Here is a 26,542-nt window from a genome sequence, read left to right as displayed (position 1 = left end):
CAGTTCTTAGGGTCCAGTGCAGTAAAATAATTACACTTGGTAAGATTTCTTGAAATAAGAAGTGATTAAAGCGATGCTGCAGCACTCGTGTGTCTGTTTTCTGAAGCAGCTTCTGCACCTGACACACAGCACGAGGACTCGACTTCTTTGATGGACCCTTGTGAGGTCTGTTCTGAGTGGAACACGTCTTGGAAAACCTCTGTATGACCCTGACCACTGTACTGTAACTCAGTGTCAGGATGTTACTGATCTTCTTATCGCCTCGGCATCATGGTGGAGTCTCCTGTCATCAGAGAGTCTTTACCATGAGGTGCCGTGTAGAACATTCAGTGGTCAGTATGAGAGAACTGAATAACAGAATATAAGAGTTTTTTCTCCAAAGTTTAAATAACGTTTGTTGAATTTTAAGTTCATTAATTTTTTCATTCATGTATTTTTGCTCTTGTTGTGAAGTGAAGTTTGTGTCATTGCTGCTACACTGTGCATCTGAACGATCACGACTCAAATCTCACAATAAACTTTAGGGTTTTATCACATTTTCTACTTTCATTTATCTGATTGTCTCCCCAGTGTCCAACTGCTCCATGGCTTTGTGTATCAGTCACCTTACAACTATAGTAAAGAGTTTTTAACACACACACACACACACACACACACACACACACACACACACACACACACAAAACACATTATTTGCACATATTTTTTTACATTCACAAAATTTATTATTATGTGCACAAGAATTTTGAACTTTGTTCCACATGGATCGTGCAGTACAGTGTACAAGTAGTTAATAACGTGTTTGTGTATGTTTCTATTTTCTTTATAGTATTTAATCTTTCATATAATAATATTGTATTGTTCTCCTTATATCAGTGATCCCCGACCCCCAGGCCGTGGACAGCCACCCGTCAGTGAGTCAATTGGTACCGGACCGCACAGAAAGAATAAATGTGTAAATCTGCATATAATAATAATAATAAATTATCATTTTAACATAAAAATATGTTTAAATATAGACTAAAGCACCCCAGAGCAATAAAGTATTACTATTATATAATATAATATATATTATTTTTATTATTATTATAATCACAATCTGCTTTTATAAAATTAATATGAAATAATGCTGTAATACCGCACTGTATTTAACTGCTCAAACAAGATTTATTCTAGTTTTAAACATATTGATAGTCATTTTTATTTATTTTATGTTGTATTTGGATGTTTTCAATTTAATTTCAGTAAATAATGACTTTTTGTTTGTATTTAATTTGATTGTTGGTTTAGTTTTTAATCTAATACACAGTTAAAGCCTTAATATTTATAAAAAGTGTTTGGACATTTATTCCAGCTCATAAATCCTATAAAACATGCAGCATTGAACATGAACTTCCAGCAGATGAACATCTCATAATACTGTCTGGAAGTGAGAAATGTACAGGTTGTTTTTACTCCATACACATGAACTTACTTTGATCAGAAACACAATCATACTCCAAATCAATTAATCAATAAAGTCAATAAAAGAATCCCAAACTGCTGTGTGTCTTGTCCTCGCTATTAATGACGTCATTAGAGCTCCACTACTTCTACCACGCCAACATTTTCATGTGGGCCCCAGGTGGGTTTTTGATGGGCTGTCACTTGGGCCCTGCATGGGCAACCCAAATGGGGCACAGATAAATTTACCCATTGGCTCACATGGGCCCCATGTGTATTAGCCTAGAGGGGTGACTGATGGGTCCATGGTGGGCTCTAAGTGGGGCCTGTATAGGTGTTCTTTATATGGGCCCATTTGGATCCCAAATAGGTGTTAAAAATGGGGCAAAAGTGGGCTATAAAAAAAAGGACCCTTATGGGGCCCACATGACTTAATCATGGGTCAACCCACAAATGGCTCCTTTATGGGGTTGTTATGGGACCACAGTGGGTGAGAATTGGGTCCCATTTATTAATTTCATGATTGATGTCTGTGGGTGAACTTAATGTGTACTTAATCTTACTATGGAAAATCCACTGTCAAACCATTTCAAACCTCAGTTACAATGTAAAACTGTGCCTGACCAAACAAGAACTAATATTAGTTGATTTTATGTGCTGCTCTATGTTTAAAATTACATGGTTGAGTATTTGAACTGTGAAAAATAAATGACTTCAACTCAGAATTTGTAAATCACATTTAATTTAAATTAATTCAAGTAAAAAAGCAGGAAACAGAAATAACAGAATTACTAATGTAGAATAGTTCACTGGTGGGTCTATGCAGATTCCTCGGCTGCACACCTACAAAACAGTAAAGAAAGAGAAGACAGAAAAGGCAATTTAGTACATTTTAATATACTACTATTCACAGCAGCATCTAAAAAAACATGCATCAATATAATTAAGACAGATCCTAGAATCTCATCAGTGAATTGTTCCCACCTCTGCCTCACACAGTAATAACTTATGCCGGGGGACCAGTCATGGAATCCAAAACGTATGAATCTAACAATTAAAATATCAACCTTGCGTCTGAACTTGACTCTTAAACGAATATTTGGTCATTGCCAAAATCCAGTAATTAAACAATGATTCTGATCAGCTGAAAGATGTAAGTCACACCTCGGATGACGGTGGACCAGAAAGTTCAACACACTGCAACTGAAGAAAACATATGCAAATAGAGAAAACACCAGCAACTCAAGAAAACATCATCAGTTAAACAACACGTGCTGCAAATCCTCACAACGCAACTAAATACAGAAACGTCCTGCAAATCCTCACAACACAACCAATTCATTTACACTGCAAACAGCACAGACCACAAAATAAATGTTTCATGGGGACCCCAACAAGTGACGACCCCGGGACTGCTTGTTCAGTGTCTATTGATCAGTGGTGGTGTTGATGATTTGAAAAGTGAGTTTTTTGTTTATTTTAACATCCTGATCATGATTCCTTGGCTTTGCCAGTTAACATAATAACGTTTTACAGTTAATTGTGTATTTCATCAGATTATTTAGGATAATAATATCCAAAAGGCCAAGGAATCATAAACAAACAATGATAAAATAAACAAACAACTCACCTTTCAGGTCATCGACACACATCAACACCACTGACGAATAGACATCGAACAATAAGCAGTTCCAGACGGGTTTGTCACTTGCTGTGGTCCCCTTGAAACATTTATTTTGTGATCTGTGCTATTTGGTTGTGTTGTGAGGATTTGCAGCGTGTTTCTGTGTTTGGTTGTGTTGTGAGGATTTGCAGCGTGTTTCTGTGTTTGGTTGTGTTGTGAGGATTTGCAGCGTGTTTCTGTGTTTGGTTGTGTTGTGAGGATTTGCATGTTTCTGTGTTTGGTGTTGTGAGGATTTGCAGCGTGTTTCTGTGTTTGGTCGTGTTGTGAGGATTTGCAGCGTGTTTCTGTGTTTGGTTGTGTGAGGATTTGCAGCGTGTTTCTGTGTTTGGTTGTTGTGAGGATTTGCAGCGTGTTTTGTGTTTGGTCGTGTTGTGAGGATTTGCAGCGTGTTTCTGTGTTTGGTCGTGTTGTGAGGATTTGCAGCGTGTTTCTGTGTTTGGTTGTGTGAGGATTTGCAGTGTTTCTGTGTTTGGTGTGTTGTGAGGATTTGCAGCGTGTTTCTGAGTTTGATGTGTTGTAAGGATTTGCAGCGTGTTTCTGTGTTTGGTGTGTTGTGAGGATCTGCAGCGTGTTTCTGAGTTTGATGTGTTGTAAGGATTTGCAGCGTGTTTTGTGTTTGGTTGTGTGAGGATTTGCAGCGTGTTTCTGTGTTTGTTGTGTTGTGAGGATTTGCAGTGTTTCTGTGTTTGGTCGTGTTGTGAGGATTTCAGCGTGTTTCTGTGTTTGGTTGTGTTGTGAGGATCTGCAGCGTGTTTCTGTGTTTGGTTGTGTTGTGAGGATCTGCAGCGTGTTTCTGAGTTTGATGTGTTGTAAGGATTTGCAGCGTGTTTCTGTGTTTGGTTGTGTTGTGAGGATTTGCATGTTTCTGTGTTTGTTGTGTTGTGAGGATTTGCATGTTTCTGTGTTTGGTTGTGTTGTGAGGATTTGCAGCGTGTTTCTGTGTTTGGTGTGTTGTGAGGATTTGCAGCGTGTTTCTGTGTTTGTTGTGTTGTGAGGATTTCAGCGTGTTTCTGTGTTTGTTGTGTTGTGAGGATTTACAGCGTGTTTCTGTGTTTGGTGTGTTGTGAGGATTTGCAGCGTGTTTTGTGTTTGGTTGTTGTGAGGATTTACAGCGTGTTTCTGTGTTTGGTTGTGTTGTGAGGATTTGCATGTTTCTGTGTTTGTTGTGTTGTGAGGATTTGCAGCGTATTTTTGTGTTTGGTTGTTGTGAGGATTTACAGCGTGTTTCTGTGTTTGGTGTTGTGAGGATTTACAGCGTGTTTCTGTGTTTGGTTGTGTTGTGAGGATTTGCAGCGTGTTTTTGTGTTTGGTTGTGTTGTGAGGATTTGCAGCATGTTTCTGTGTTTGGTTGTGTTGTGAGGATTTGCAACCTATTTCTGTGTTTGGTTGCATTGTGGGGGTTTACAGCACGTGTGTTTTAAAACTGAAAACGTTGTTTTTTTCTATTTGCATGTGTTTTCTTAAGTTGCAGCATGTTGAGCTCTCAGCCACTGTATAGGATGCCTTGAGGATAAGTAATTCATAAGATATTTTGTCATCTCAGGGTGGAGTATTCCTTTAATTAAACAGAGGCAAAAACAGTGATCAGGATAAAATATGATTAATTGTGCAGCCCTAGCTATAGGTTTTATGACTTACACTTCCGGCTGTACTGCCCTCCGATCATGGTCCCGCTGAGCTCTCAAAGCACGGTTGCCTTCTCTGTCTCTTGCATTTGTGAACCATTTACCAAGCGCTTTCTCCAGCTCTCTCTTACTGACAGTTTTCAGCAAACGGTTCTGCTTCAGGCTTCCTGTTAAGCAAAATAATTTATATAAAGTAGAGCATGCTACTGCATCAACCAGGGCACAATCTATTATTTGTATGCATGCAAGTTACATGAGCATAAGACTATCATTAAAAAAAAAAAAGAAAAGAAAAAAAAAAAAAAGAAAAAAAATCACATGAATGTAAACACCTTCTAATCCACTATTCCCCCAAACAGTTAACTGATCTGACTGACTTTATGAACAGCGCAAAATGACGTTTATTATCTTTAACGTAATCATAACGTATTATATTTTTTGTAATGTTTAGAAATTATATAAATATGAACTTTTATCACCTCTACTTATTTCACCTAAATCACATTAAAATAATATTAGTATTGTCACAATCTCCTCAGAGCTTTTCTCTGTGTATTGTATATACACATGTTATAAAGTTAGTGAAAGAGAAAAAGACTCCACAGTGCTTTTACTGTTTCACCCTCCTGTTATCATGAGGACACTATATGGAGAAATCACGGGTGAAAATGGTTTGAAAAGTCGTTATTTCTACATTTTAGTAGACACTGTCCTAGTGATCTGCTAATCGTTAAGAATGTTCAGTTTTCCACAGGTGATTATCTCTGAGGTAAACCTGTTCACTCTCCACACTTACCTTCTTTATATCGTGCCTGTAACTTTAATTACCACAAATCTTTCAGAAGTATACTTTAAATGAAAACAACAGTAAAATGTGATTAATTTAAAACAAAAGATAATTTCTTGACAGAGATGTCAGGTTATCCAGGTCAGGTCAGGTCAGGTCAGGTCAGGTCAGGTCAGGTTATCCAGGTCAGGTCAGGTGATCAGTGGTAGTGAATGAAGACCGTTTCTTTAGAATGAGAAGGCGGGAACACAGGAGCCAATGGGAGACTCTGTGAGCTGCACAAGCGATTTTTTCTTTTTTTCTTTTTTTTTTAACTAAAGGTCGTACTATGTTATTGTTAATATATTACATTTTTGTTTCATATAAAACACGCAAAAAACACATCAATTGAATTTATCATCAATTGAATAACAAAGCTAAATATAGCCCAAATGTGGCCCATACAGGGCCCTCAAATAAACAAAATAGGCAACCTAGCTGGGGCCCACAACCCTGACTAAGCTGGGGCTCCACATTCAGCCCATCAAAGTGCCCACTCTGACCCCATGCCCACGTGATGCCCATATAACTCAGATAAAACCCATGTGGGGCCCACATGGACATGCTGGCTGGGATCATCACCCTGATGAAGGCCAGGCAGCGTCTATACCACCCGAGACGCTTAAGAGACTTTAAATCACCTTCTCTGGTGCTGAGGTCTTTCTTCAACTGCATCGTTGAAAGTGTCCTGATGGGTAGTATCTCTTCTTGGTTCGAGAAATGCACCATGCAGGGCAGGCACCAGAGGGTGGTGCAGTCAGCTGAGCGTTCTGAGCTCCCTGAACTGCAGGACATGTACAGCAAGCAGTGCTGGACCAGGGCAGAAAAGATATTGGAGGATCTCAGCCATCCCAATAAAGAAGTCCTCTTTTTTGTGTTGCGTTCAGGAAAGCGCTTCCGATCCTTGAAGGCAAACAGAGGGAGAATGAGGAGGAGATTCTGCCCACAGGCCATTCGGAGTCTAAACCAGGAAAACACCTAACACATGAACACTTTAGTGACAATCGCACTGGGACACTTTAAATCTGGACTTTTGTCAATATCTATCTATTATTTCTTTCTGACAAAATTTCAGCCAATAAGTAGTTGATACCACAGATACCTCAGATCGTGCGGCCTGTTCGGTGTCATATACATATACATATATACTATACATATACATATACAGGGAGTGCAGAATTATTAGGCAAGTTGTATTTTTGAGGATTCATTTTATTTGAGGATTTAATTTGAACAACAACCATGTTCTCAATGAACACAAAAAACTCATTAATATCAAAGCTGAATATTTTTGGAAGTAGTTTTTAGTTTTAGCTATTTTAGGGGGATATCTGTGTGTGCAGGTGACTATTACTGTGCATAATTATTAGGCAACTTAACAAAAAACAAATTCATACCCATTTCAATTATTTATTTTTACCAGTGAAACCAATATAACATCTCAACATTCACAAATATACATTTCTGACATTCAAAAACCAAACAAAAACAAATCAGTGACCAATATAGCCACCTTTCTTTGCAAGGACACTCAAAAGCCTGCCATCCATGGATTCTGTCAGTGTTTTGATCTGTTCACCATCAACATTGCGTGCAGCAGCAACCACAGCCTCCCAGACACTGTTCAGAGAGGTGTACTGTTTTCCTCCTTGTAAATCGCACATTTGATGATGGACCACAGGTTCTCAATGGGGTTCAGATCAGGTGAACAAGGAGGCCATATCATTAGATTTTCTTCTTTTATACCCTTTCTTGCCAGCCACGCTGTGGAGTACTTGGACGTGTGTGATGGAGCATTGTCCTGCATGAAAATCATGTTTTCTTGAAGGATGCAGACTTCTTCCTGTACCACTGCTTGAAGAAGGTGTCTTCCAGAAACTGGCAGTAGGACTGGGAGTTCAGCTTGACTCCATCCTCAACCCGAAAAGGCCCCACAAGCTCATCTTTGATGATACCAGCCCAAACCAGTACTCCACCTCCACCTTGCTGGCGTCTGAGTCGGACTGGAGCTCTCTGCCCTTTACCAATCCAGCCACGGGCCCATCCATCTGGCCCATCAAGACTCACTCTCATTTCATCAGTCCATAAAACCTTAGAAAAATCAGTCTTGAGATATTTCTTGGCCCAGTCTTGACGTTTCAGCTTGTGTGTCTTGTTCAGTGGTGGTCGACTTTCTGCCTTTCTTACCTTGGCCATGTCTCTGAGTATTGCACACCTTGTGCTTTTGGGCACTCAGTGATGTTGCAGCTCTGAAATATGGCCAAACTGGTGGCAAGTGGCATCTTGGCAGCAGCACGCTTGACTTTTCTCAGTTCACGGGCAGTTATTTTGCGCCTTGGTTTTTCCACACGCTTCTTGCGACCCTGTCGACTATTTTGAATGAAACGCTTGATTGTTCGATGATCACGCTTCAGAAGCTTGGCTATTTTAAGACTGCTGCATCCCTCTGCAATATATCTCACTATTTTTGACTTTTCTGAGCCTGTCAAGTCCTTCTTTTGACCCATTTTGCCAAAGGAAAGGAAGTTGCCTAATAATTATGCACACCTGATATAGGGTGTTGATGTCATTAGACCACACCCCTTCTCATTACAGAGATGCACATCACCTAATATGCTTAATTGGTAGTAGGCTTTCCAGCCTATACAGCTTGGAGTAAGACAACATGCATAACGAGGATGATGTGGTCAAAATACTCATTTGCCTAATAATTCTGCACTCCCTGTATAATATACATTATATACACAAAGTATTTGAGATCTATCAGTCTGGAAAAGGTTATAAAGCCGTTTCTAAAGCTTTGGGAATCTCAAACCCTACTCTTTCCCATAACTTCATGGTGTGACTGATCAACTTAATTCCCCTGTAGTTACTGCAGCTCTGCACATCTCCCTTATTCTTAAAGATCAGTACCAGCACACTCCTTCTCCATTCCTCAGGCATCCTCTAACCTTCCATATTTTTTTAAAAAACTCCACTGCATCTCTTCCCAGCTCGGTCTCTCTGCCTGGCCAATCGCTACAAATCCTTTTCTAATTCTTTAGTGTCCAACTTCTCCTACAGCTCCTCATATGGCTTTTCCTTTGTCCTTCACCACATCCCTCTTTACCTGCTGCTGCATCTCCTTGTACTTCTGCCTACTTTTCTCATCACTTTGTCGAACCCAATTCTGTTTCTCCAACCTCTTCCTCCTTCTGCTCTTCTGCACTTCCTCTTTTCACTACCACGTCTTTGTCTTCCTTTCTATTTCCAGATGTCACACCAAGTACCTTTCTAACTGTCTCCCTTATCATTTCTGCAGTAGATCCACAATCATCCAGCACCTCTTCACCACCACCGAGCCCATCTGACCTCTTCCCTGAATCTCACACTACAGTCTTCCTCCTTTAGTTTCCACCATATTATTCTTCTTCCAGTCCTCTCTCTCCTCTTCTTCTTCACCTCCAAAACCTGGGACATGACATGGGGTTACCAGCGTGACACTAAAACAGGTAGTAGTAATGACTACTTTTTACTTAATGTCAGAGGTCAAACCTCTTTACCTAAACTTGAGTAAAAACATTTATAGTCAGTACTTCAACTTTTACCTGTGTATTTTAAAACATGAGTATCTGTACTTCTACTGAGTGAAGGATGTGTGAACCTTTGCCAATGCTGGCTTTTATTATGAAATGTTACGTATGTGATATGTGACATGTGACATATTACAGTTATAATGTAGATAAATAGTACTAATAAACTACCCACTCTGTGCAATTTGTATAAGGTATTTCAGTGTGTAAACTAATCCTAATGTAATAGTGGAGCAAAAGTGTATTTATATATAAGTAAATCTGTATTATTTAGTTTTTGCAACACTGAGCTGCACACATATTCAAACCTGTAATGTTTGCTTATACTATACATTTAAATGAACCATATTAACTTGTTCAAAAAGCACATTGCACCATTTTCTTTATATTTAAGTGGAAATTAGTTTTGTATTGTATGCACACGTAATTTTCGTATGCAGCATGTAGTGTAAATATCCATTAGATTTTAGTTATTTTGGTTATTAATTAACTTTTATTTCATTTGGTGATGAAGCTCGGGTGTTCTTGTATTCAGAGCAGTGAGAACTGCATACAATTCTAGACTGAGACTCCTGAAGTTACTGAGTGTCACAGTTGGACTCTGGAAACACAGATTTTAATGCTCCCACATTAAAGTTGATTGCTTTCCATTTTATTCTTTCTGTATAATAGAATTTTGTTATTAACTGAAATTTTATTCAGTAAATAATGATGATTTGTTGATACTTCATAATCATCTATGATATAGAATCAAAAGATTGTTTCTATCACCAGCATTTCTATTTTCTTTCTTAGAAAAAATATAGTATATGTTAACAAACAATAGCAAGAGAAAAATAAGTGAACTGTTCATCAAATAATCACAAAAAAATGTTCCTGAAGACGTTTTTAATGACACCGAGACTCATACAGTCCATTTAGAATAATCAACTTTTAATATTCACCTTAATCTCAAAGGTGTTCAGTGAAGTCGAGATTAGAGCTCTGTACAGGCCAGTTCAGTTCTTCCACACCAAACTCATCCAACCATGTCTTTATGAACCTCAGTTTGTGCACTGTGGCATGGTCATGCTGGATTAATAAAGGGCCGTTTTTCAAACTATTCCCACAATATTAGAAGCATAGCATTGTCCAAAATTATTTGGTATGCTAAAGTAATGAACATTTCCCTACACTTTAAATCAAGGGCTGAGTCTTACCCCTAAAGTACAGCCCTGTACCATTACCACTCCTCAACCAAACCTTACAGTTGACTAATAAACTTATTTGAAGTTAGAGAAACGCAAAAAAATGAACGTTGGTGCAAAATACATTTAACATTTTAGATTTAAAAAAGACTTAGAGTGAGATTTGTCTGCACTTTAATTCTTATAGGTCCAGACATATACAACAAAAATCGATTCCCTGATCTTGCTGTGTAACCGTGTGATCAAGCTCAAGTTTGCAGTAAATCAGTAACACTGGGCTCAGGGGACAATGGATTGGAAGCCGTTCCATTAGATAATGTTCAGAAAGCACATATGGGTGAGATGCTCAGGTAGCCTCATACATGTTGCCATAAAGTGTAGTTGTAGTGTAACTGTAGATGAACCAACAATGTTCTGATGGCTTGGACAGGTGTCCAGCTTGTTTGAGCTAATTAAAATTAACATTACAATTTAAAGTTCCCCCGATATTTACAGTACAATTTCCCTTTACAACTCTTTAAATAAGACATTTAAGATGATTTGTTTTATGGTTGTATGTTAGAGCACTTGTGGTTCCTTAATGAGCGTTGATGAACATAGCTCCGTCCACAGTGTCCACAGAGGTACAGCTTCTGTCCTGTATGACTCTGCTGGTGGCTGAGGAGGGCACGCCGAGCACTAAAACTCATCCCACACTGTTCACAGGGATACGGCTTCACTCCTGTGTGGACACGCTGGTGTAATCTAAAATTATCCTGCTGAGTAAAACTCTTCCCACACTGTTCACAGTAATATGGCTTCTCTCCTGTGTGGATACGCTGGTGTCTAAGCAGATGACTCTGTTGAGTAAAACTCTTCCCACACTGTTCACAGAAATATGGCTTCTCTCCTGTGTGGACACGCTGGTGTGATTTGAGATTACTCAGGTGAGTAAAACTCTTTCCACACTGTTTACAGTGATACGGCTTCTCTCCTGTGTGGATACGCTGGTGTAATGTGAGAGTACCCTGCTGAGTAAAACTCTTCCCACACTGTTCACAGTAATAAGGCTTCTCTCCTGTGTGGATACTCTGGTGTGATTTGAGATGATCCTGTTGAGTAAAACTCTTCCCACACTGTTCACAGAAATACGGCTTCACCCCTGTGTGGACACGCTGGTGTATTCTGAAATTACTCTGATGAGTAAAACTTTTCCCACACTGTTCACAGTGATACAGCTTCTCTCCTGTGTGGATACTCTGGTGTGATTTGAGAGTACCCTGTTGAGTAAAACTCTTCCCACACTGATCACAGTGATACGGTTTCACTCCTGTGTGGACACGCTGGTGTGATTTGAGAGTACCCTGTTGAGTAAAACTCTTCCCACACTGATCACAGTGATACGGTTTCACTCCTGTGTGGACACGCTGGTGTGATTTGAGATGACCCTGTTGAGTAAAACTCTTTCCACACTGATCACAGTGATACGGCTTCTCTCCTGTGTGGATACGTTGGTGTCTTTTCAGAACAGCACATTTAGTAAAACTCTTCCCACAATCTGAGCAGTGGTGCATCTGGAAAACAATATAAAATAATTCAATATATTGTAATAATGTTATTTTAGATTAGATGTGGTCTTGCATGTTATCAGAAATGTCTGCTATAGTAATCTGATATGGTTTGAAACAAGTTAAATGAGAGGTATTTTGAGGCCTTTTAGAAAACCTTTAACTTTTTAATACTTGTATAAAATTTCCAAAATCCCTACCTGAAACTATGACTAAACAATGTTTGGGTGATTTTGGATTTAGCAAAATACATTTCTGATTCAGAACATTTGCTAATAGTAGCTCTCATTAGACAAAGCTCAAAATCTGGACTGGTGCAAACAATCAGTACCTACTGAGCTGATCTGCATGCTGTCTTTCAAATGATGAGTGAAAATCCCTGTGGTTGGGACAACAATACATTGATGACGACTGCAGGTAATTATCTGTGGCTGTCAAAAGCAGCAACCTACTTCCTCCTAATGGCCTATGAGGGCATTTTCAATCAACTTGTTAGCATGTACCTCCGCTTTCAGACTCTCAGCTAAAAATCACCTACCTAAATGTAAATGTGAACAGTTCCTGACCAAAATGTCCTACATTTCTCCAAATTGTGTATGTTCTACATACACAATTTAGATACATTCGGAAAGAAGATACTCTGACCCAGCCATTAGTGTTGCACAAGTCAGTGCACTCTTAGTGCAGGTCTCAACCCCGGATACATGTGGAGGGTTGCGTTATGAAGGACATCCAGTGTAAAACATGTGCCAAATCAAACATGCTGATCACAAATGAGAATTTCATACCGGATCGGTCGAGGCCTGGGTTACCAACGACCACCACATGTATCGTTAGCCAACAGGGTACCAGTGGAAATTGGGCTACGGTTGGCCGAAGGAGGAGAAGGAGAGGAGGAAGACGTCTAAAGAGGCAGCGGAAAAAGAAGTGGATGACAGTGGAGGTTCGTGTTGGTACTTTAAGTGTTGGTACTATGACTGGTAAAGGGAGAGAGGGAGCTGATATAATAGAAAGGAGAAAGGTAGATATGTTGTGTGTTTAAGAGACCAAATGGAAAGGGAGTAAGACCAGGAACATTGAAGGTGTTTAAACTGCTCTATCATGGTGTGGATGGAAAGAGAAATTGTGTAGGGGTGATTCTGAAGGAAGAGTACAGTAAGAGTGTAGTGGCGGTGAAGAGAGTTTCTGATAGGGTGATGACGGTGAAGCTGGAAAAACTCCAGTGCTTATGCTCCACAGGTGGGCTGTGAGATGGAGGTAGAAAAATTCTGGAGTGAGTTAGATGAAGTGGTAGATGGTGAACCTAGGAATGAAAGATTTGTGATTGGGGCAGACTTTAAAGGGCATGTAGGTGAAGGGAACAGAGGTGATGAGGAGGTGATGGTCGGTATGGAATTAAGGAGAGGAATGTGGAAGGGTAGATTTTTGCTAAAAGGAGGGAAATGGCAGTGGTGAACACGTATTTAAAGAAGAAGGAGGATCATAGAGTGACATATAAGAGTGGATGGTGAGAAGATGCCTGAGGAATGGAGAAGGAGTGTCCTGGTACTGATCTTTAAGAATAAGGGAGATATGCAGACTTGCAGTCCCTACAGGGGAATTAAGTTGATCAGTCACACCATGAAGTTATGGGAAAGAGTAGTGGAAGCCAGGCTGAGAGAAGAGGTGACCATCTGTGAGCAGCAGTATGGTTTCATGGGCATGGGGTACATTGGTAAGAGAATGCTGAGGATGGAAAGAGGCAGATGTAGAGGGCAGGGGGTATGGAGACAGATGATCCGCTGTGGCGACCCCTAATGGAAGAAGCTGAATGAAGAAGAAGAAGGAAATAAGTCACTCTGGGTTTTACTGTACATCATTCTTAACGCAGGTCCTTTTCTCCCTCCACCTGCTAGACTCCGGGGGACACTCAGACTATTGTTATACATGTTTGGCTATTCATACAGACTGCATTCATATTAATGTACAGCAATTCAGACTATTGTTATTCATACAGACTGCATTCATACTGATGGCCGAACATTTCAATGGACAGGAGGAGAATTCATGATCAGAAGCCATTAATCTCAAGTAGCAAGGAGCCGAACAGCTCTACTAGTGCTAACGTTTAAATCACCTATTTCTCCATCACCAGCAGCACTCCATTCTCCAACATCTATCTCCCCTACATGCCAGTGTACATACACACACATACATACATACATACATACATACATACATACATACATACATACATACAGCGGGTAAATAAGTATTGAACATGTCAACATTTTTCTTAGTAAATATATTTCTAAAGGTGCTAGTGACATGAAATCTTTATCAGATGTTGGTAACAACCCATACAATCCAAACAAAGGAATCAAACCATACATGTCCATAAATGAAGTTGTGTAATGTTGTGAAACAACACACACACAAGAAAAAGTATTGAACACATGAAGACAGGGAGGTGCAAAAACGAATGAAAAGCCAAGACAGCAGTAGATATCAATCAGTAATTAGAAAGCAATCCTGCCTATTGTCATTGTAAATTAATATCAGCTGCTTTAGTCCCAACTGATGGCCTGTATAAAGGTGTCCCATTACCAAGGTGTCACACAAGAAACATCTCATGATGGGTAAAAGTGAAGAGCTCTCTCAAGACCTTCACATCCTTACTGTTGCAAACATACTGATTGCATTGGTTACAGAAGGATTTCTGTAAGTTTTAAAAGTAATACTAATAAATTATCTTAAAGTGCGAGGCAGAAACTAAACAAACTTGCAGTCCACCACTTAATACTTTACATTAAAACTAAACTTCCTCTGGGAGATCACTGGGATACGCATGTGAATATTTGATCTGTTAACTGGTTGCATGTGTAAAAGCTGTTGGTATTAAACATTGTTTACTTTATCAACTGAGTAAAAAGCTGAAGAACAGATCAAATAGGACATTGCATAAAAGTTTTGGGGAGAAATTTCGTGTTTCCCTTTAAAAGGATTTTTTAAATAAATAAGTTTATTGTGATACATTTAAAGTTAAGGTATTTTTTTATTATTTAATTTTAAAATACATTATGATGTATCTTTGCCCTGCAAACCACACTGAAAGTTGAGACATGAATAAATTGTACCTTTGATCCAGCAGCAGCAGCAGCAGCAGGAGTGTGTGGAGGTTCTTCTAAAGATCTCAGTCTGGACTCGGATTTCATGATCAGAGGTGTAAAGAATCAGGACACTGGAAGAGAAGTGGAGAAAAACTCACGCGACCAACAATAACTTCAGACTGGAGCGCGTGAAAGAAGTCTATAGGTACAAACACAGATCACAAAGCAGTGGGCGTGGCCAAAGGGCTCGAGTTCTAAATCTGCAAACATCATTGGCTCTGGGATCACTGGGATTTTCTGTCTCTCCCTCTTACTGGTAGAGCTGAAACAGGTGCTGAGTTTGGAGACTGCTTGAACCTCTTTTCTGGTTGATGGCTGGTGTGTGGAACCCACTTCTCCTCAGAAGATTCAACTAAATGACTGTTGGAGCTGCTATCATGGGCCCTCAACTGCTCAGTTGTATGATAAATAATGTGTTAGTTATATTAATAATAATAATAATAATAATAATAATAATAATAATAATAAATCTGATAATAATGTCAGCAACAGTGTAACAATAAATCAACAAATATTTTGTTTTGTTTAATGAAAAAAATGAAAAAATAGTAGTATTCATATAAATATAAATTATTTTACAGAAGTGAACACCAGACAAAATCTGGAAATCCGAGGCCTGAAGTACACAATCAGTAGCTTCGAGAAAAGCATCTGCTTAATCGAGGTACTTTCTTTTGATTACAGACGCAGACGTCATTGAACTGAAGTGAGAATTGTGACTAAATAAAACTAAATGTTATTTTTGTTTTTGATCCTCAACAGGAAAAACTCTTCAAACAGGGAAATGAGTTGAACAAAGGTAACACTGAAATCTCTCTGAGTTTCTGTAGATGTTGATGTAGAAGGTATTTGCTTTGACTGTAATAAATTGTTTGTCATTACAGAGAAAAAGTGCTCCTCCACGCAGACTGAGAACGAGCAGGAAGCTGACAAAGGTATTTAGATGTGACATGTTATAAACTATTTTCTAGAGGAGATACAGATTTATATAAACATGTGCTAAAGCTATTTGTACATTTCCCTCAAATGATCAGATGATCAGATTGAAAATTATATCCATTATGCAGAAATCAAACACGCAGCTTTGTTTTATTGTTTATTTTATTGTGCATGTTTTATTTTATATTCATACAGAGAGAACAGTTAACAACACAAAAAGTACTTTATAAGTTATTGTGCTTTAATTGGTCTTTTTGACTGCACTATATATGGAATTAATGACATATATTTATATGTGTTATGTTTACATGAAAGAGTTGTGAATAGAAGAATAAATAAAAATGTAGCTTCTATGAGAAAAGTCAATTAAAATTATATGAAGAGGTTTAAGAAATGTGAGATGTTTATAAACCAAAAATTGTGAAAATATATTCCCATAGATGTATGGTTTTTTTTTTTTTCAAGTGTTGCTTTTTGGTTCTATCAATGAAGTAAATGTTTGACTTTGACCTTGAAGTAGTTCACACATGTGTAGAGAGGAGGCAGATGGATAATCCTCTTAACGACTTCTTTTGTGTGTGTGCATTATGAGAGCACATTATCAGGTGATTACTGTGTTGATGATAGCTATTAGTGTGAAGGCAGTCTATATGAATAGAGTGTGAATGCTGGCTACATGTACTGTTTGTTTTAGGATCATTATTAGAGCCATCAGGATGTAAAGTTCTGACTATATTAGTGTTTATGCTACATTTCTAAAATTGTCAGGATATACTGTAATTGGCATATACAGTTATTTTTTTCCTTTATTTTTATGAGGTAATTTGTATGTATTGTATTTTTCTGGTGCTCAAATTAAGTATTTATACAATGTGTAAAATTTATTTTATTGTTTTATAAGTAAAAAAAACTATACATTTATTCACGTAGTAACCTTTATTTTATGTAGTTTTGGATTTTGTTTCCCCTCAATAATAAAAACCTTCATTTAAAATCTGCATGTTGTGTTCACTTGTGTATCTTTTACTAATATTTAAATTAGTTTGATGATCTGAAACAATAAAGTGTCACAAACATGCAAAAAAATAAGAAATCAGGAAGGGGGCAAACACTTTTTCACACCACTGTACATTATTTCTACATCCACCATATTCTACATATACATATTCTACCATCTACTACACATAGACATCTTACATCCACCACCCCGTGCCTTTAATCACGCTGTGCTGCCCAACCCCAGACTGGGTCGTACCAACTTGCAAAAATTGTGATCCAAACAGAGAGACTGCATTACTTTTTGTGTTTGAATATTACGATCCTCTGGTGTTCATCTGTGCAGTTTAGGGGTATAACAGTGTCAGTTGCGGGCCGTGTCTTCAGTGGGGACGTACCCAATTTAATCCACCTCTTAATACCACCACTATCACGTCACAATTATAGAAACCATCAATACAATACAAAAACGCAATATTTATATTTATTTATTTATTTATTTTATAAATATATATTTATAATATTTATATATATATATATATATATATATATATATATATATATATATATATATATATATATATATATATATATATATTTTTTTTATTAAACAATTAGCCATAAACAAACAACGTGGCAATAGCAAGTACAATTTACATTACAATACACAGAACAGGTGCATGAAAATACAAATATATACACACTTTTAGGGGAAGAAGGAAAAAAATAAATAAATACAATTTGTAATAATAATAAAATTACAATAAAAAAGGATAAATATAAACAGGGCTATGGTTTATTCTTTAAATCGTTTTTCTAAAAAGGACAAAAGATTCATTGCATTTTTCCATTTAATCACTTTTTCACTGTGTGTGGTTTCTCAGAGGGAGGAACTGTCAGTCGGAGACAATAGAAATACTCAAAGAGAAACAGAAAAAAGAAAAGGATTGTAAATTGGTTTACATAGAACATGTGGGAATTTAAAGCAGAAGTCAGAAAAACACAGGTAGGGACGGAACAGAACTCACACTCTTTCTAGTGTGTAAACAGATCCAGACCTGGATGGTTGCCCACCGAAGAGAGGTCGAGACCCCCAGCACAGCAGGCACAGCGAGGTCAACAGACAGCCCAAGCAACAGCTCCGGCCCTCGGAGACTCACCGCAGACGTCACCGCCGCTGTACGCTGATGCACCATTTTGGTATCCAGATCTAACAGTAGAAAGCGCTGCCTCGTCTTCAGTAGCAGTTCACACCTGCTCTCATCATCCATCATGTAAATAGGAGACTCACCCAGGAGAAAAACACAGGCCTGAACCAAGATAGGTGGATTCCTAATTGACCTGAAATAGCAGCCAAGGTGAAGAAGTATCTCACCTGGGACACTGGAAAGCTGCAGCTCAGTTAACAGCACAGCATGCAGTCACTCTCAGGTTTCCATCCGCATTTCTCTTCACTCACCTAAGAATCTTTAATTCCTCAGCAATTTCCTGCGACTCTTTGGGCTTGTAGAGGTTCAGCTTTCTGTTCCTGTCTTTGATGTCCAGATTCGTCTCATCTTGCTGCTGTTTCTTATAATCAGATCCCAAAGTGCCCTCAGCTGAGCTACATGTTTCTCTAATTGCTTTTCTTCTGTATCTTACAGTGATTCACTGTATCCTGGAGCTCTCGAATGTAGGAGAGGAACATATTAGAACTCCAAACCATATCTAGTTCAACCCTCTTTTTTTCCTCATCCCATTTATTTCTCTCAAAATTCAAAGTTGCCTTCAGCTGAGCAACATGGTCCTCCAGATGTTCTCGGTTTCTAATCAAATTATCTCGTTCATGCTCTGCACAATTCTTCTCCTCCTCACAGTGATTTAGAGAACCCTGGAGCTCTCTAATGGTCTGGAGCTGTAAATTGGTTTTCTTCTCCATGTCCAGTTTGGACTTCTTACTTTTCTCCTTCCACTTATTTCTCTCAAATTCCAAAGTGGCCTTCAGCTGAGCAACATGTTTCTCCTGTTGTTCTCGTTCTCTAATCAAATTATCTCGCTCATGCTCTGCACAATTCTTCTCTTCCTCACACTGATTCAGGGAATCTTGAAGGTCTCTGACGGTTTGAAGATGTAGGATGGTCCTCTCCTGCATGTCTTGTTTGGCCATCTTTATTTTTAATTGCCATTTATTTTTTTCAAAATCCAAAGTTGCCTGCAGCTGAGCAACACGTTCCTCCAGTCGCTCTTGGTGTCTCATAAAAGTATCTTTCTCATGCTTTGCCGTCTTCCTCTCTTCTTTACAGAGATTCAGTGTATCCTGGACCTCTCTGATGAGGTGTAAGTTGGTTCTCTCCCTCATGTCTAGTTGATCCTTCTTGCTTTTCTCCTCCCATTTATTTCTCTTAAATTCCAAATTGGCCTCGAGCTGAGCAACACGTTCCAGCAGTTGCTTTTGTTCTCTCACCCAGCTCTCTCTCTCACGTTCTACAGCTTTCTCCAGTGCTTCATGTATTTTCAGGGACGGCTGGAGCTCCTTGGTCGTCTGTTCCAAAGTGACCTCAAGCTGAGCAACATGTTCCTTCAGTTGTTTTTGTTCTCTAGTCTCGTTTTTGTTCTCTCTCTCACATTCTACAGTTTTGTCTGGTTCCCTATGGATTTTCAGTGAAGACTGGAGCTTCATGGTGGGCTTTCGCTCAGAAGCCAAAGTAGCCTCCAACTTTTGCACCGTCTGTAGCAGAATGGCTTTCTCTTCTTTCTTTTCTGTTATCTTCTCTATCTTTGGATTAGAAAATGCATCCAAGTCTTTTACTACTTTCTTCATGTGTTCCAGCTTCTCATTCTTTTCAGGGATCTGCTTAGTTTTCCTCTTTCTTCTGGTTTGAAAAATTTCTCTAAACCTTCTGAAGAGCTCCATGTTTACGTGTCTTTACTCACATTCACAAAACTTGTAAATGAGAGAAACAGAGCTGTGTTCTGACTTACATAGACGTTGCCTTACTGTGATGTCACACCAAGATGCTCCGCCCTCCAACCTCTCTCTCTCTCTCTCTCTCTCTCTCTCTCTCTCTCCTCTCTCTTACACTTGCACACTCACTATGCGCATGTGCACATAACAGAGGTAAAGAGCGGATAAAATATCATGTCTTCACAACTTTTCTGTTGTTCCTGAGAGAAGAGCGATATTACAGTCATAAATAAGATAAAAACGGCTGTAAACTGTGTGTAAAGCGAGTGAAGGTCAGCAGGACTCCATGCTCTCTGAGGACGGACCGGGGCTAGCTTAGCATGCTAACTTCAGTAGATATCTTTCTTACCTATCTATCTATCTATCTATCTATCTATCTATCTATCTATCTATCTATCTATCTATCTATCTATCTATCTAAAGACTACATGTGTGCAAACATCATCACAGTATGATTGATGTGGAAGTGCAAATATATTGTGTAAATAATCCACTGGTGGGCGGTCAGGGCCAGTAAAGCCTTCTCTGCTGGCCTCAACACTATCACAAGCACTGACCTACATTTACAGCTTAAATTGTAATATTTGTTTCATGAAATTGTATTATTATTTCCCAAAAGTCTTTTCTCTTCATTTCGTAGCGTTTCTCCAATCAGATTTCAGCCTCTATGTGCTGCCATGTCGATCTAATCCGCCCAGGGCCTTCAAAGTCTGTACTGCTGGCCTTTTATCTCAGTCTCTAATAGAAATGAGGCCGAAAATAGCATCAGCAGTTTTCCGTCCTCTGATTGGTTGGTCAGAAAGAAACTGTTACAGCCAAGTTCGACTAACAAAACACGTGTGTAGCTCTGTGTACACATGAATACATCTGAGTTAGACTTTTTTATGGCTATGGAGGAAGAGAAATTTATTTAGTTTCGGACATTCTTAAAAATACATAACAAAGAAAAGCTAGTCATCATGAGGAGGTCAGTTAAACCCTGAAGCTAGCTAGCTTGTCTTAGCCCATGAAAGGGTTTGTTCACCACTTCCAGACCAGTGAATACGAGCGGTACCACTGGATTACAGCCTCTGAGGAGCGGTGCACATTATGAGTCTGCATCTCTGGTGAGTGGGTTGTATTTTATTTACATTTTAATGTTTTTGTTATGTTATTACACAAATATTGGTTCTGAACTGCTCCAGATGATGTAGGTACACAGTTGCAGTTGTAGTGGAGATGTTTGGAGTCTTAACTGGGTTTCTTGCCTTAGTAAAATGGTTTTCACCCTCTATATGTGAAATGCCTCTGTCTCTGTAATGCCACACGTTGTTATATTGCATTTTTTTATGGTATTGATGGTTTCTATAATTGCGACGTGATAGTGGTGGTATTAAGAGGTGGATTAAGTTGGGTAAGTACCCACTGAAGGCCCAGGTACCAAATGCATGGCCCTCCACTGATATAATCAATAATGTATAAAGGGTGTATATGGTCATCCACAATGCTGGTGGCTTTGTAAGACCAGATGAGGTTCTCCACAGGTGAACACCAAGATTGTTGAGTCAGCACCAGTCCATTATTCACTGCATTTCCTGTCTGAAAGCGTCTCGTCGTTCTTGTTGATGAGACTCGGTCCATGTGACTGCTAAACTTGATGATTGGAGCTGTGCATTGCAGCACAGTCATGATTCACAGTGTGAACAGCTGGTGACTGAGGATACAGACCTGGGGGATGCAGTGCTCACTATAATACTCACTACAGTGATTTCTTAGAGTTTTGTGACTCGGTCTGATGACAAAGAAAGCTGATTTGTGTAATGCATTTGATGACGGCTGGGGGAACGGGCTGTGTGCTGTTTTTCCTCCATGATTCCAAAGTCTTCAGAGCTGCTTCAGGGTTGCTGGGTGCCAGATCATGAATGGCATAGATGACTGAGAGCTGCACTTCCGATGGCATACCTGCACACAACATCCAATACAAAATTAGGATCTGCTGAAGCACAAAACTAAACATCGGAGAATAAAGATAAAGATCGATAAAAACATCTTAATTTGATGCTTTAGAAATACCCTTTGAGAAGTTTTGCATTCCAAACTGATTAATGCTTTTTGCCAGATTTTCGAGTGACGTTTGCATGTTCACCTTAAGTCCTAATTGACCAAGTCGCCCTGTTTGAGAAGGACAAAAACCATGAGTGAAAAGCTGAAGAATGCAGAAATAATGTAAGATGTTGCTCTGAAACAGGATTTACAGTAAACTTACCAAGTAGCCTGAAAACTGCTGCTACACATACGTCTCGGAACGGTGTTTGCTCTGTTCTTGCTTGCCTCAGCTAAGTGTTCAGAATCAGCCAAAGATCCATCCTAGTAAATAAAAAAGAGGAGAAATGGATATGTTGAGGGTCTTTGTGGTGGTTATGGAGCAGCCATTGTGGTTTTATTATCACTTGTGATTTTATGCAACATGAATGGGAACTTTGCAATATTTCAAACGACCACTAGATTATTGACTGTTAATGGAAAAAGTCAGGAATAAGAACTAGGTCACAGGTTAAAGGTACTTTTTACTTGTCAAATGTACCTTACAGCACAGAGAAAATCTTTCTTCACATACCCCAGTGATGATAGAAAGCCGGGGCAGAGCACTGGGTCAGCCATGACTACAGCACCCCTGGAGCACAGAGAGTTAAGGGTCTTGCTCAAGGGCCTAAAAAGTGGAACTTGGTGATTCTGGGGCTTAAATCCCCGACCTTCCGATCAGTAATCCAGAGCCTTTACCACTGAGCTACCACTTCCTGAAAAAAGACCCTCTCATGGTGAAATACTTACAGCTAAAGTTACAGAATTCTCTCTGACTGTCTGAACACTGATCCTGGAAACTTCATTTATAAATGCACAATAAACATTTCCTCACAGAAACATCACCATATCAACAATTACCCAATTTTTCCCTGTGAGATCTTATTGTATTAAAGATAAGATATAAAAAAGCTGCCTAAATATTAACTTTGCAGCTGAAATACTCTCAGCGATGATGTAATAGAAAAATAATAATTAATTTTTGATCATTCAGATTCGAATATTAAAAAGCTGAGAATGAAATATGTTGAAGATGTTTTGCATTCAGTACCGTATAATATTGGTAATTGTCCAAGTCCAGCCCAGTTGTGCACACAGAAGATCCAGGCTGAAGATGTAGTTCCAGGTAGCAGGGCAAAGATCATAACCATACCAGCTGTTCTCCAGGAACCTCAGACTGCTGTCTTCCAGAAAAGACTTTAGGGTGCTGGTGATCATATTGTAGATGTTTCCTGGAGGATCCTGGCAAAAAATACATCATTATTTAATACCCAGTGCAATAAAACACTGTTTGAGTGACAGCGTAGTTCACTAACTTACACTAAATTACACTAACTTTCTTTCGGCTTCTCCCGTTAGGGGTCGCCACAGCGGATCCTCCGCACGTTTGATTTGGCACATGTTTTACGCTGGACGCCCTTCCTAACGCAACCCTCCCCAATTTATCCAGGCTTGGGACCAGCACTGAGAGTGGCTGGGGATGGTTCCCTGACCGGGGATCGAACCCGGGTCGCAGCGGTGAGAGTGCTGCATCTTAACCACTAGACCACCAGGGGACCCTCCCACTAAATTTACACTGATACTTGGAAATTAAAGGGAGATTAAGAAGGCAGTAAAATACTTGATAAAGTCCAGTTAAAATAAAAACCTCACTGAGAGGAACACTGAGGATCAGCTTCTTACCTCATCCCAGTGCAGATACTTGGTGAGCAAGTAAAATATCTTTCCCTTTGCTTTCAGGTTGCTCACTATGTGAATTGCTCGGCATAAAGAACTTTCATAGGACAAAAAACTTGGCCATGCTGTCACCATGACCATAATCACTTTGGGGGCTTCAAGAAAGTCTGCAAAGCAACAAAACAATAGAACATAAATACAGTGTATTAAAAAAAAAGACATTGGATATAAAAAGTTGACACACCTTATCAAATTGCACCTTATCAAATTGCAGACAGAAATAACAATATAGCTAATATGAATATGCAAACACATCTAAATGATGACAAAAGATTACTTCATTCAACCACAACCATGTAGGAAAATGTGTTGGTTCAACGAGACAATGGTTAAACGTATTTCCCATAAATCTAAAAGGTATGTTTGGTGCAAAGCCAATACAGAGCATCCTCCAAGTAAATAATACAAGAAACAAAACTCCTAAAAGTAAAAAAAAAAACACATCTATTTAGTCCGAGCATGCAGCAAAGTAATCCAGGCATAAACACAGAACAAAAATCACTGAATCACAAAAACTGAAAAGGCAGAGAAGGGAAACAAAACAGAGAAAAAAAGCCAAAAAAAATGTCGTAAAAACAGGCAGGCAAACCGGTGGAAAAAGGGCAGGAAAACCTCAGAAAGAATCGCGGAAGAAAGCGATATTCCGGCAGAGAGGGAGAGTTCTTAGGGTTCTTAAATACCGGGCAGCGCGGGAAAACCTCAAAATTCCCGCCGACCCGGAAGTGCACGTTGCAGAACCGGACGTGCGTGCCACGAAACCGGAAGGCACAAGCCGAGACGGGTTTGAGACAGGAAACGTGGAAGAATGGGTGGATCCGGAGGACTCTGGGGAGTTTGAGGCAGACCGCAACAGTGTTGATCACTTTAGAAATGGGACAGGGGCCCATGTGTGTGTGTGTGTGTGTGTGTGTGTGTGTGTGTGTGTGCATGGAAGCGTGGGGCAGGTTTCTTGCATACAGCCTTGAGAAAGAGGTCTTGGGTGGACAGCCAGACCTTCTGGGCGCGGGACATCGTTTGCCATGAAACTATGAATGGCACCATGGCCCCTTCAAGCCAATGACACCACTCCTCTAAGGCCAGCTTGATAGCCAGGAGCTCCCGTTCACCATGAGTGGTAGGAGATAGCGATTCCTAACAGTAATGGCGTTACGTCCCTGATAGTCTTTACATGGGCGAAGGGTTTGTCCTTCTTCTCCACAAAGAAGAACCCAGCCCCAGCGGTGAAGGAGGAAGGGTGAATACTCCCGGCAGAGAGAGAGACTCCTGAATATACTGGTGCATGGCCTCCTGCAGTCCAGACAAATTGTACAAACGTCCATGGGGAGAAGAGGTTCCAGGCAACAGGTCGATGGCACAGTCATGTGGTCGGTGTGGTGGAAGGGTGGATGCTTTGACCTTGCTGAAGACGCCCTAGGTCATGGTAGACTGCCGGGATAGAGCTGAGATCAGGTTGATGCTCCTGACGTGACAGGACAGGTGCAGGGCCGGTTGAGGCGAAACAGCGGGTCTGGCAGGGCACCCCCCATTCCAAGACTCGTCCACTGTTCTAATCTAGATAGGGGTTGTGTTTCCGGAGCCAGGAAAAACAAAGCATGGCACGGGCATAAGACGAGGGGATGATCAGGAACGAGAGCCACTCCTGGGGAAGAAAGAGATAGTCCAGCTGAGAGTAAGAGAACCCGGAAGACCGTGACATTGTCCTCTGTAAAAAAGCTGAAAATAAAAAAGGAGTTTCACATTTCAACATGACAATGACCGAAAGCACATATCAAAATTAGCAAAGGCACGGCTTCAGAAAAGGATCATCATAGTACTGGAATGGTCCAGCCAGAGCCCAGACCTCAACCCAACTGAAAACCTATGGAATGACCTACAATGAGCCATACACAGGAGATCACCTCACAATTTAAAGAAACATTTCTGCAAAGTAGAATAGATTAAATTGTAAAGTGTAGGTGTGGGAAGTTAATAGAGATTATTCACAAAGACTTAATGCCATAATAAAGGCAAATTGTGCTTCCACAAAGTATTAGTTATGGGGGATTTTCAGACTTATGCAATCAAGCTGTGATAGTTTTTTATTTAAAAAGTTACCAATTAATAATTATTTCTTTTGTCTCTGGATATTTATATTTAAAAAAACCTGCCATTTTATAAGGGTGTGTAAACTTTTTACATCCACTGTACATCACCAACAACAAGACACAATTGTCTTCTTTGTATCAGTGTCCAGATCATTTTTAGTAGATAAGTAATGAAATATCAGTATAATCTCACCTTCTTTAAGGAGTCTGTAGACGAGAGCATGTGCTTTGTGAGAGTCTCCTCTCTGTTGACACACGCCTACATAAACCCTACAGAGAGACTGCAGGAGATCATGTCCCATAAACCCTCTCTCCACCTTGATCTTCTCCAAAATCACAGACAGAAACGTCTCTGCTAAGGACTACATGAGATGGAGGAAATTTTTAAGATTCCAACTGAATAAACGTATAAATGTATTTAAATCATGTATTTAAAACAAATATTAGTAAGTTAAGACTTGACTGTAGACTGGGTTTAGGAAAACTATTAGATATTGTATAAAATGTACAAAATTTGACATGATAAATCATATCTACTGTTCAGTTTAAGTACATCAGGACCAGTGAATTATGGATCAACTTTAAAAAATGAGAAACTCAAATCCACAGCTAAAGAATAAAGTGTTTAAATCGCATGCACACTAAATAAAACAGAAGATAAGAACTGACCTCGTTTACACAAAACTCAGAAATGACGTGTTTCTCTTCATCTCTCAGAACTGGAAGTTCACTTGTTCCTGTGAGAAGT

The 26,542-nt window shown here is 39.4% G+C and overlaps 3 protein-coding genes across 6 annotated transcripts in view; 1 reads left to right on the top strand and 2 right to left on the bottom strand.

Moving 5' to 3' along the window:
• Positions 1–26,542, bottom strand: part of LOC124384606 (eukaryotic translation initiation factor 4 gamma 3-like) — a 246,425-nt gene that overhangs the window by 180,542 nt on the left and 39,341 nt on the right. The gene's annotated exons all lie outside the window — the stretch shown is intronic.
• LOC124384588 (little elongation complex subunit 1-like) overlaps positions 15,281–26,542 on the top strand; it is a 30,043-nt gene continuing 18,781 nt past the window's right edge. The window contains exons 1-4 of one of the 3 annotated variants that reach the window (XM_046847568.1): positions 15,281–15,432; positions 15,615–15,697; positions 15,796–15,832; positions 15,918–15,968. Coding sequence is in view for 1 of the 3 variants with exons in the window: in XM_046847566.1 (XP_046703522.1) it covers positions 15,390–15,432; positions 15,618–15,697; positions 15,796–15,832; positions 15,918–15,968 (211 nt within the window). In the remaining 2 variants the exon portion in view is untranslated. Of the gene's footprint in view, positions 15,449–15,614; positions 15,698–15,795; positions 15,833–15,917; positions 15,969–26,542 lie in introns of all 3 variants that reach the window. The other 2 variants (XM_046847567.1, XM_046847566.1) reach the window with 2 other exon arrangements.
• On the bottom strand, positions 17,761–19,672 carry LOC124384598 (golgin subfamily A member 6-like protein 22). Of its 2 annotated transcripts, none has more exons than XM_046847582.1 (2): positions 18,027–19,672; positions 17,761–17,886 (listed from the first exon to the last, which is right to left on the bottom strand). In XM_046847582.1, exon 1 carries the CDS (start codon positions 19,625–19,627, stop codon positions 18,584–18,586), a length of 1,044 nt encoding a protein of 347 aa, XP_046703538.1. In that variant the 5' UTR covers positions 19,628–19,672; the 3' UTR covers positions 17,761–17,886; positions 18,027–18,583. The 2 variants fall into 2 exon arrangements, with proteins under 2 accessions (XP_046703538.1, XP_046703539.1); XM_046847583.1 differs by lacking the exon at positions 17,761–17,886 and having other exon boundaries at positions 18,197–18,222; positions 18,344–19,672.

Source organism: Silurus meridionalis, chromosome 4 (genome assembly GCF_014805685.1).
Source record: "Silurus meridionalis isolate SWU-2019-XX chromosome 4, ASM1480568v1, whole genome shotgun sequence".
Taxonomy (NCBI): Eukaryota; Metazoa; Chordata; class Actinopteri; order Siluriformes; family Siluridae; genus Silurus; species Silurus meridionalis.
Note: the sequence above shows the minus strand (reverse complement) of the source record. Positions and strands in the feature narration are given on the sequence as shown.